This window comes from Caretta caretta, chromosome 4 (assembly GCF_965140235.1).
Source record: "Caretta caretta isolate rCarCar2 chromosome 4, rCarCar1.hap1, whole genome shotgun sequence".
Taxonomy (NCBI): domain Eukaryota; kingdom Metazoa; phylum Chordata; order Testudines; family Cheloniidae; genus Caretta; species Caretta caretta.
In genome coordinates this window covers 75,305,745-75,318,147 of record NC_134209.1, presented here as the reverse complement: position 1 = coordinate 75,318,147, position 12,403 = coordinate 75,305,745, and the positions used below count along the sequence as shown (strand labels likewise).

The 12,403-nt window shown below is 37.9% G+C and overlaps 1 protein-coding gene across 4 annotated transcripts in view; it reads left to right on the top strand.

Annotated features, from left to right (window-relative positions):
* The window catches only part of FSTL5 (follistatin like 5), a 576,686-nt gene that overhangs the window by 451,374 nt on the left and 112,909 nt on the right, over positions 1–12,403 (top strand). For all 4 annotated transcript variants that reach the window (XM_048847574.2, XM_048847577.2, XM_048847576.2 and 1 more), the window contains exon 8: positions 9,387–9,507. In XM_048847574.2, the coding sequence (XP_048703531.2) occupies positions 9,387–9,507 (121 nt within the window). The remainder of the gene's footprint in view (positions 1–9,386; positions 9,508–12,403) is intronic.

The following is a 12,403-nucleotide window of genomic DNA, read 5'->3' as shown; positions in this document are numbered from 1 at the left end:
TGTAGTACCAGTGAAATCAAAGACACAGCAAGATTGGAAAAAAAACAGATGGGATAGAACTAGCCAAGATAGAAAAAACAACTTGAGTAGAAAAGAAAAGTCGACAAGTAGGTAGAAAGGTGGACTGTGCAGATGGCACATTAGTTTTTAATTTGTGGAGCTTGATCAGCTGACACAGGATTATTATGTAAATATTCATAATATATCAGAATATGGATAGGATTTTCAAAAGTTCCTAAGCGATTTAGGAGCACAAACTCTGTAGAAAGTCAATGAGATTTGTACTCCTAAAAATCTTAGGAACTTTTGAAAATCCCACCCAGTGTATAAAATAAACCATCTCATAAGGAGCCGCACTATCAGAGAACACAGACCTTTTAGTAAAAAGTCATTTATAGTCATAAAGTGGAGAGTTGATTGTCCAAAAATTAATTTCGTCACACTTGGTGATGTAGCAAGCCAATATACACTCCAGTAGATGGCCTTCAAGAGTCAGTATTCTAAACTGGGATTCAAATTTCATAACCATGTCTTCCAATATATGCCATCCAACTTCTATGTTCATGTCTGTTTTCATCATTGATTCAGAAGGGATGGGCCTTAGCACTTCAGTGAGAAGTGTTGCAAGAAGGAAAGTCACCTTCTCTGTCAATGTCCAGGGGCTGACTATTCTACTTTCTTCTTCCCCTGGTTGGTGATGGTGCTATGAGATCTGTTGGATTTATCATTACTTTCTTAGAGGGGGCTGGGCAATATCTCTAACTCTTCAGTCCTGAACAAGTGATACTTTCTCCCAGCCAGACAGAGCCAAAAAGGAGCCCTCACTCTGTCTGCAGATTTTGGAGAGCACAGAGCTGGTGGATATTTGCAGCATAAAACAGCAGCGGGCAATAGCTGTTGCCATTTATTTATCTCTAGTGTAAAACTTCAGTCCCTATTGTATACTCAGAATTGCGAAGAGGGAGGCAGGCGTTAAGGTCAAATCCTCTGCTGGTATAAACAGACACAGTTCAATCAATTTAAATGGATTTCACTCGTTTAGAATAACAGAAAGTTTCTCTGCCAATTCTCAGACTTGCTGAGCCTTCTCAGATGCCATTGATTTCAGAAGGAGTTATATATGTTCAGCAAGTGCTCTTTGAGAGATAGCAGATAATGTATGATCACTGTGCTGTTTATAGGTAGGTTTGCTTCATAGAGTCATAGAACTGGAAGGGACCTCGAGAGGTCATCTAGTCCAGTCCCCTGCACTCAAGGCAGGACTAATTATCTAGATCAGTGTTTCCCAAACTTGGGATGCTTGTGTAGGGAAAGCCCCTAGCAGGCCCGGCCAGTTTGTTTACCTGCCTGCTTCCCCCCATCCACAAAGCTTGTTGTCCTATCAAAGAAAGCTTGTTGTCCTGTCAAAGAAAGCTGCCAGGTTGGTTTGAAATGATTTCCTGTAGGTTTAGGCCCACATTTGTAGAATATTATAAACTATTAATTTGTTTTGTGTTTATGCTAGTAATTCATTTTAATCACTCAAATTTTCTATTTCAAAATAACGTCTATGTCCTGTGAGCCATCCTTTTTTTCTGTATGTTTCTTCTTTTCATTATTTTTGTTCCAAAATGTGGAGTTTTAGAAAGCAGGTACCCATGCGAGGTTAATGTTTTGAAGTCATTTGTAGTCCATAAAATCATATTTTAAGGCCATAGGGAACCATGGTGATTATTTAATTTGATTTGCCTAACACAGGCCACAAACAAATGCTGGTATAGAAGTGTGCATATGCACATGGAGCCAACCTAATTCACGACAGCTCATTTTGGAGCACTTCAGTTCTGTGTTACTACTATCTTCAGGACTTCTTCTAAGTAAAAGAGTTGCTCTTGGAGAAGTCATGGAAGATTTGGAGAACTTCAGGTCTTAACCCCTCAGGTTGAGAGAGATAAAGAACAAGGCCAAGAGCCCTACTAAATATTGTGCCATGGCAGCCCTCCAACATGCCATATGTTAGGTCGTCCCTTTTTGAAATCTTGTATGACTGTAGGAGATTGTTTCCGAAACTCTGGTGCGTGCCACCTTCGGAAAAATTCTAGAATATTGTATATTGTGAGAGAAGATATTGAAGGACATCTTGTGTGTGTTGTCTGTGATATCTTTGCATGGGGAGATTTTACAGGATGGGATGAGAGGGAGAAAGCCACTGATGGTTTTCTTCTTTTTTATTGTTTTTTAAAGTAAGGTGGTGTTTTATAACTGAGGAAAAGGATCAGAGTTTGTGAGGGCAAATAGGAAATATATAAATACACTTTAAGAAAGTAATATAACAGTAGTTTAATAATATAATGAAATTTATATATGAATTTATACACAGATTGGAGTTAAATTGCTTTCTTTATACACACTTCCTCTTTATTGTATAGGATGGAAGCTAGTGGCTTCTAGAGCCACACATAATCCAGGACCTGGAAGTGTTCACAAACTCCTTCCATCTGCATAGGGATTAGCACATGAAAACAAACTGAAAATGTAAAGAAGATAAAATGACCAATTTGAAAACAAATATCACTTTAGGTTTCTATTGTCAGTAACATAATTAAGTGAAAATTGATTGTAAACATATTTTTTAGTTTAACAGAATCCCTTTAATTGATATTCATCACACACATGCTTAAATGCCAAGTCCCTTAGCAGTATACAAGGCCTTTTACGAATCATGATTTCCAAAATAACAGTTGACTTTCACAATATTTTTGTGTGATAAAAATAAGGAAAGAGATTATCAATTTAATTTTAGAAGTTCTAAGAGTTTATATTTCAGAAGTGGTTACCATGCACTCTCTATGCTTAAGATGACCATATTTTCAAATTCAAAAACTGGGAAACTTTTGTAATAACTTTTTTTTTTCAGGTGACAAAACCTTAAATTCCCTTTAAAAGATAATAGAATGCTTCCCCCTCTTCGCCTGCCCACCCTCATGTGTGCTGAGGTTACTATTACCAGCTTCTGACCCAACAGTGACATCTGCTTGTTTTTTCAGAGCAAATAATTTTTTTTCAGGGAAAATTCTACTTGGTGTAATAATATGCCATGAACATTTATTCTGTATTTATTAAAAAAAAACCTTTTTGACTAATGAAATGAAAAACTGGGATATTTCATCTGTCCCAAAAAGATATCCTGGGATATCATATGGAAAAATGGTGCAATCCCAATAAAACTAAATCACATAATTGATATACCCGTAGTGTATAAGCAGTAGGAGAGAACAGCCTGTTTTCTACTCCTCTCCCTCTGTTATGGCTCTTTTGAAGGTACCTACTGCCTCCATTTAGTTAAACAGCCACTCCTTGATAATATGTAGCAGCTAGCGATGAGAAAATATCAGTCAAAGGAGTTTATTATTAGAACCAAGAAAGAGATAAAGAATATAAGTATCAAACCTCAAAGTTTGTCTGGAGAGATTTTCTGCTGACAAACCAAGTTTTGTCTGCTCGAATAATCCAGCTGAATGCTAAATTCTAAGATGTAGTTTCTTCATAAATATAACAGTATCTCACGTGAAATAGTGAAAAGACCTATTAATTGAGTGGCACACTCAGGAAATAAGACAATGTGCACAGTCAGAACTAATCAGTGATCATTACATAAAGCTGTGTCATTTATTCAGTGTTGTTTGGTACTTCTAGAGTATTATCTTTTACTCAATATGAATTTTATGTACATACATACAGAGTATGACAAGTTAGGGTAGAATAGCTTGTCACTCCATGTTTAAAACAGAAGTCACATTTTCATGGAACACTGGAGATAATAGAGGGTCTATGATATAGGTGAACTTTCTGACATTGCTTCAAGTGATTAAAATACACTGAAGGGCAGAGTTAAACTGATCAGCACAACGGGCACATTTTTGAGGCGCTCCAGCTCTGAGTTTAATGTAGGAATTTTCTTCCCTTGGATACAGATACCATGTGAGTAAAAATCATTCTAAGTTTTACAAAGGTTATAGTAGCCAATTATATAGTGGCTTAAGGCAGCTACTAACCAGAGAATATAAAATTGGTTCAGCTATGTGTTCTTGCTTAAACTCAAGAAGGTGCTCTGGCCTATTTTGGATGGCAGAAGCCTGAGTCATATTACTGTATGAATTTCACTCCAGTGATGTCTCTCTATAATCTGCTTTAGCGCTGCAGACTCCGGTCCAGTGAACTACATAATACATTGCAGACTTTCACTAGCAACAAGAGCTAATCAAAATGTTTCAGTGTTTTCCCTATTAAAACATGCCATGTTGTTGAAACTGAAATGTTTCACAGAAATGCATTGGTTTCAATGAAAATTTTATTAGGACAATTTCTCAGATACAGGACGGAATTTTTAGTTAGAGACATACCCCAGAATAGCCAAGTGATCAGAGCACTTTGGATGTGGAACACCAGGTTCAAGTCCTTGTTCTGCCTGATTCACAGGATGGACTTGAACCTGGGGCACACATACCTCAGCTGAGTTCCCTAAACCACAGGGCTGTTGGCTGTTCTGAGGTGGTTCTCTTGTGAGGGTTTTTTTTCTTTTTTTCCCCATAAATTTTTGAACAGTTGTGTTTTCATTCTGCATTGGAATGAAAAGAAATTTCAAAACTACAGAATTCTTGTTTTCTGGCCAGCCTTACCAGCAGCCTTCGACTGTGAATGTTCACAAAGAACATACTGTATGTGATGAAGAAAGGAGGTCCTCTGGTAAGGTCTTGCTAAAAGGATATGTTGCATATTTAAACACTTTTAGTATTCTTTTCTTTCATTCATGACAAAAACAAAAAACAAAAAAACTACATTTGGCAACAAGGATCAGCTGACTCCAAGTAACTCAGCGCTAAATCTCTGTGCACAAAATCTCTAACCTATCAAAAGCAAACACAGAACCCACAGCACTACAGTGAACCCTGAAAGCATTTCTTACCTCAAAGGACCAGGACTGTGACAGGTAAGGAAAAAAATATTGTTGGAAGGCCTATATTTTAGCTGAAATAACAAACCCCAGACTAAAAGGGGGGGGGGGGACAATAGACAGACCAGATACTGAAGTAAAGCGCACAACACAGCAATATATATAGGTAATTACAAAAAAATGCCAAATGCCATTAAACAGATAAAAGAACAAAGTGAGAGTACAGGGGGCAGATACCTTTAAAGCCTGGTTCTACTTGAAAAAGTACTCTAAAACAGTTAGAATTAATTTTATGTTTGTGTGTCATATTAAATATGCACAGTTTACACACACACACACACACAATTTTCCCCCCTTAACTATCAGTCCTACAAACTCATCTGGGCTCTGAGAGGCATGCTGGGTTCTTTCCTTCTCATGGATCATCACTAGTACCAAAGATTCTACAGTCAACTGATATATCCTTATCCAGATTTGCTAATCCCTTTTTCATCAAACCCCACTGGAGTTCCAGAGGTGTAACTGAGTGAGGGCATACTTTTTGCCCGTGTAATGATTATGCATGAGAAGCAAAGATGGAGTTTGCTGTGCTATCATTCAGAGGCTAAGTACCAATAATTCAGCTTTCCCTTCCCATCCTGTTTCTGTGAGACTAGAATTCTGAGTTTGAGGTTGGGTTAGGAAGTATGGAGAAGACCTCTGCACCTGAACAGAGGTTTTCTGACCTTGTAGGTAGACAGTTTCTGAGGCTGGGGCAGGAATGTGTGAAAGCCAGGGGTTTCTGAGCTCTGCGGAGAGATGCAGAGTTTGCTCTGAGCTTTGGGCAGATGGGTAGAAAATATGTGGGGGGGAGTTCTCAGCTGTGGGAAGGGAGATATTTTTACCTGGGAGGAAGCTTCTGAGCAGTGGGAGGAAGCCGAGGGGACATGGGTGATATCTGAATTGGTAGGGAGATGGGTTGGTGTCAGCTTGCTGTATAAGTAGGTGTGGGTGAAGACAGTCAGGAGTGAAAGGGGGATAGTAGAGTAGAGGGAAGGAGTGGAAGGGCAATAATAGCGGAAAACAGTCAAGTGAAAAGTGCACCTCTGACCCTTGCTGGTCTCTTCAAGTGCATCTCCTCTCAGGTATTGAGCCTCAAGCTTCCACCTGTCTTTCAGGATGGAGTCACATGATTCTCTCACTGTCAGACTAGATCCTGGGCTGCAGTGCCCCATTTATCTGTTGTGATTACCTCCACAGGCCTGACATAGGTTAAGTACCTGCAGTTCTCTTCCCTCCAAGAGCAATTACAGTGGTAACCAGTGACCTGACAATCTTCTTAAAGCAAAGTATTATTTAATTGGAACCAAAGCAGTTCAGACAAAAAGATGTGTTAAAACAATAAATAGACTATACATGTCTAGCTTACTGGGTATCTATGTATCTTCCACATGGAGATCCTGGTATGTCTGGTGATGCAGCTGCCTTTTTATATTCTCTGCCATGTGGCTTTTACATCCTTTGTCCTAAACACATGCTCACAGCACATGGGCATGGAAAAGTATTTGGAGTCTCCTGTCCCTAGGCATGTCCCTAAAAGTCCTGCTGACTGATATGCACAGCCCCTAGCTTCTCTCAATGGCTTTATTGTACAGCTGATTTTCCCTTGTCGGGCCATCAAGCAGGCTGGAGAGTGCTGATGCCTATCTTTCTTGGGGTGTCACCCAGATGCATAGCACAAGTTTGAGATATCAATATACCACAAATATTTATAACTGATGATACAGAGATGATATATACATATAAAGTAAGCTTACTATATTTAGCAAATCATAACTTTTCAGGTGATACCTTACATGGCATATCTTGTATAAGATTCATTGCAATTTTGTAATCTTGGTATCAATAATATTATAAATAGTCACCCATATTCCATACAGCTTGCACCAGTTTCCTAAATTCCACCTGGAAATCAACAAGCAGCCAATGCAGATTACTGAGTACTAGTGTCATGTACTCATAGCAAGATACATAAAGTGACAAGTGGGACACTGTCTCCTATACACCACTTTCAGTTTTCAAGTAGAAGTAAATTATAGCCCTATACATAATATCAAGCAGTAATCTAATTTTCAAATACAAAGGCATAAATGACAGTGTGGGTCGCATCCAAGAGTCATTGCATGTCATGACTAGATGCAGTTTAGAAAAAAGTCATCCTGGTCACTGGACTCACAGCATTTGCTACGCAAACAAAACCCCAAGATTGAACTAAAAATGTTAATACTTCTCATAATTACTGTAATAGATGCTTCTGAAAATGGGCAATTTGGACTGTCATTGTACTCTACATACAATGACTAATAGCAATAATAGAACCTAGCTCTTATTACATAATTGTCTGTCTTTGATCAGCTGCTTATACTAGTCGACAATTGTCTCTAGTTGATTGTTGTAATAGAACTTGCTTTTGTTCTGGTATCATCTGCTTTTGATTTATCTCTGGAGTGATATACAGTGTGTTTGTATTTTAACTGTATTTTTATGGCACTCTAATATCCTGTCATCTGAACTGGATTTTTTAAGAGAACAATCATTGTATCAGCATTTACCTGTCATTAATGAGGATGAAGATTCAGTCTCCTCCGTGATTAAACAAAATAGCTGCTTTGATACTTTTTGCCTCCCATAGACAGCTCTAAACTTGCCATTGCAGCATCTTGCAGGAACTCTCTGTAAGCTCTTCTTCTCCACCTCTCTTAAAATGTCACCCTCCCCCTCACACACACAATGCCAAAAATCCATTAAAGAAGATGGGCCAGAGATTCTTTCCAACACTGAAATATACTCAGCACAGGGGGGAAATGGAGATTCATCAGGTTACTGCTTCCTGATTCTCAAGGGTCTTCGCCCAATCCTTATGTAAGTGGGCCATATGCCAACTGAGTATTGAAATAGTGGAATAGAGGTATGCCCTGCCACTCATACTCCAATGCCAAGAAGTGGGGACAATTGACATTGGAGTCACCCTAACTGGTTTTATGAGAATTACCCACCATTGCAGCCCAAATATGCCCACTTTGCACCCACTTAAGTGGTGCACAAGTGGAGCTGAGAATCTGGCCCAATAACTCTTCCTAGTTTGAAAATTAATGTTTACAAATTTATTGCTTTTGTTGCAACGTCCTTGACCCTAATGAGGCACACACATTAATTTATCACTGGCTGCCTTGTGTTTAGCAGAGTTCTAGTCAAAGAGGCCTATTTGATACTTGGTTTTCTATATATGTACATTCAAACCATTCAACTCTTTATTGCTTTAGGAAAGATGGCTGTAGTCCCACTGACCTATACTCTCTTCCATCCTTGCAGGTTTCTAGGCTTTGAAAGTCTTTGTTGTATTTCAAAAAGTGGAAGGAATACAATTTTTTCAAAAATTTCTGTAGTCTTTAAATTAATTTTCCATTGTATTTCTTGGTGCTGAATTAAATATCAGACAACAGAAGCTATCTTGGCGAATAATGCAAATACAAAACAACCACATATGCTATTAGGTAACAAGCAGTTAGGCATATGAGGAATATGACTTTTGTGTTAAAGTTACCAATCTTTGAAGGCATGAAAGATAAGGAAAACTTGAATATGTTTCAATAGCTATATTGCTATAAATCTGCCAAATTGCGATAACTGTTAACCTCTTGTTGTAAATTTGATGTTATATCTTGTTACTAAAAATAATGTTTTAAACTTGACACTTTTATTCCAAAGATTTCACAACACTTTATAATGAAAAGTATATATTGTCATCACCATTTTGCAGATGGAGAAACTAAGGAATAGAAAAGTAGTGACTTGTATATGGTGAGACCTTGGCAGTGGGGAACCAAACCTAGGTCTTCTGATTTCCAACCTGTGTCCTAATCCTGTGGAACCTGTCCACTAATTAAAGTGGAACTAGAAGATGTAATTTAACAGTGAGAGCAAACTTCATGAAAAATAAGATTATTTTCTGTATAACAGCTCATGTCCAAGGGTAAATACAATCTTATTCCTGCAACATGTTATTTGATTTTTTACTTTAAAACATTACATACATTGGGCAGTGATTGGTGGTTTTTTTCCATGTGAACAGGTAGAGGCAAAACTAACCTCTCCCCCATAACTACCATAATGAAATAAAAAAAATAGATGCAATAAAAAGTATACTAATACTAATTTTGAGGTTTAATGAGTTACAAATAGAAAACTCGTAAAATTAAGATGAACTACAGGGCAGGGAAGGCACACACAAAAACAAAGCTATAGATAAAATATTAACACCAAAGGCTGCTTTTATGTATGCCACCAATGCCTATCTAGTTCGAAATGTAGATGTTTGATAGTTGCATCAGCTCTGTTGCCAAGGTGAAATACACAATTATTATAGTGCTGCTGAAATAATTACGATCACCTTGTTTTTAATCTTTCCCTGTAGGATTTTGGAGATGATGGGTCCTTGTACATTACTAAGGTTACCACAACTCACATGGGAAATTACAGCTGCTATGCTGATGGCTATGATAATCTCTATCAGACTCATATCGTCCAAGTAAATGGTAAGGAAAGAAGTTCTAATTGCCAGTCGTAGGGCAGTCTCTGGATATTATTTGGTAGATTTTTTTTTTCAGTTATTTAACTTCATATTACAGCTGAATACAATAGTAGATACAGCAGGCAATATGTTTTCATTAATAGCTTTTCTTCTGTATAAAAGATTGCAGGAAAACAAAATATAATCACAGTATTTAGTGATCCTACATAAATAATATTTATTAAAAAGAATAATAAAAAAACAAACATTTTTTTCTGTACACCAATCCCTTAACATTGTTAGTGCACATTATTACTATGCTATTTGTACAATAGGTATTTATGAAAAAGTAACTTTGAATAACAACATAATCATTATACTGCACAATCTGTGAAAAAATATGTTTGCAGCTCTATTTCTCTGCAAAAATATTAAGTATAATACAAATTGAAAAAAAAACACATTTGTTTTTAAAAAGGCGTAAGTGTTGAGCTTCAGTTAATCTCCATGAGAATCACTGGCTTCTCTGTTTTTTTTTTAAAATCAAAGCATCTGTTTAGGTGCCTAATTGTGGTTTTTGGAGTACAAATTTAGGCTTTGGATTTTGAAAATCTTGTCCACAATATTCAAGGCCTTTGTCAGCATATAAAGCCCCATTCCTGTATTCCTTACTCAGGCAGAACCTCAACTGAAATCAGTACTAGTATCCTTAACATCTGCCCTTCCCTTGGCTTGCAAGACACTGTCCTCTCCTCATTCTCCTCCCACCTCTCAGGTTGTTCTTTCAAGTTATTTTTGAGTGGTCTTCCTCCACCTCATGGAGCTCAGTCCTTGCCTCCTTCTCTTTTTCTGTTTTATCGTTTCTTTGAAAGACTTCATCTGTGCTCATGGCTTCAATTTCCATGTTTATGATGATATTTACCTTTCCACTCTCCGATTTCAATATTCTTCATCCAATCCAATATTTTTGGTCAGGATTAAAGCTTTTAAAGTCTGTTTCTCTGTAATCTGGCCCTAGATGTCTGGCCAGCAGCCCAAAATTCCTTATCTTTCTGCTGAAGCCTACTCCATTCTCCCAGTCTTTGTTACTGTTGGTACCACTACTGTTCTCCTTTTTAGCTAGGCCCAAATTCTTGTCAACTTTGATGCTCCCTGTCTGTTCAGATCCATTGAACGTGTGTCCACTCCCTGACACTTCTTCTCTCAACTCTACAATATGACCTTTCTTCTCTGACCAGACATCTGTGATTCTCATCCATGCTCTCATTATTTCCTCCCTTGATAACTAAAATATTCTCACTGGCCTCCCTGATATCCACATTTGTCCATCCTATCCATAAAAAAATGCACCATTCCCTTGTCCTTCAGTCTGACTACATCTACCACCTCCACCTTTGCATTCCCTGGTAACTCCACTTTCTCCATCACATCAAATTCAAGATTCTTGTTATTGCCCTAACTTAGTCTCTTCATGATCTTTCACTCTCACATTGACTTCCCATTCCCTGTGTTCCTTCAGTGCTGTCAACCTTGAATGCCTATTTGTCCATATCTTCCACAAGTGTCTCCGTGTTTTCTTCCATGCAGCCTGTTGCAGGTTGAATGCCCTTCCTGCAGTAATGCATAAAACCACTAACCTTGCTCCTTGAAATCTCTCCTCAAGCTTTGAAGCCAACAAGAAGCCAGCCAATTAACTCTGGCTAAACTGAGGAGGAAATAGAGACAGCTGATATTTATTTAAAGACAAACATTAAACCTGAAATTTGAATACATAGCAAGGCTATGTAACTACATGGACATATTAGTATTACCCTTATCATCATAGTGCTTAGCAGAATAGGAACCCTATCCTAATGAGGGGGTTTGGGTGTTATTATAGCACAATTAATAGTGTTGTGCAGTTCTTAATGTATGTCATTTGGACCCAATTTAGCACTCCTTACTCAGGCAAAACTCCTGTTGAAGTATGTGCAAGCTTTGCCTGAGTAAGCAATGCTAGATGGTTCCTAAAATTTATACATCAATGGCCTGATTATCAAAGTACTGAGCACCTGCTTTGTTGCTGCTGCTGTTATTGTTGTTTATTATTTATATTGCTGTAGTGCCTCAAAGCCCTAGTCCCATTGTGCCAGGCACTGTACATGCATAGAACAAAGAGACGGTCCCTGCCCTGAAAAGCTAAGACAAGAGACAACAGATGAATGCAACAGATAGGCAGAGAGTGCCCAAGGAAACAATGAGATGTAACTTCTTCAACTCCCTTGACTTTAGTATGATTTGTTGGTGCTCAACACTTCTGATAATGAGGCCATAAAAATGCAGGACACTAGAGGTGGAAACCATTTCATGCTTTTCTTGGCTATCTTCAGAAAAGCACTTTCAGAATGGGTGCTTATACAATAAAACATCCACAACTGAAATACTGATTTTTTTACACATTCTTGCAGTTGCAGGATATGTCCATCAGCATATTACTGTTACTGTGTGTTAGTCATTCAGAGCATATTGTAAATGTACATGGTGCTGAAGGCAATAGCTGCCTATGCTACTACATGTCACTATCAGATTATTTAAAGCTACCCAAGCAAATTGACTAGTCCGTTTTTTCTCTGCCCTGACAGCTGCTGCTCTAAGAGTCAGCACTGGAGTGACCCCTTCTCTCACAAGTTTGGATACTGTTTTTCTTTAGCCTGTCAGATCTAGGATCAGGTTAAAATAATTCCTGATGGGCATTTAATGCCGAGGTTGGTGTGTTATCGTATTATATATGTGAACTGTACCACTATGTATTTAATGTAATAGCAAGAATATTGTATATTTGAAGACACGGTTACACAATTATTTTGTTTCTGTTGTAGCATTATCTAATGAAACTGCATACTGATTAACCATTATAATTTGTATGTTGTAGTTAAATGGGA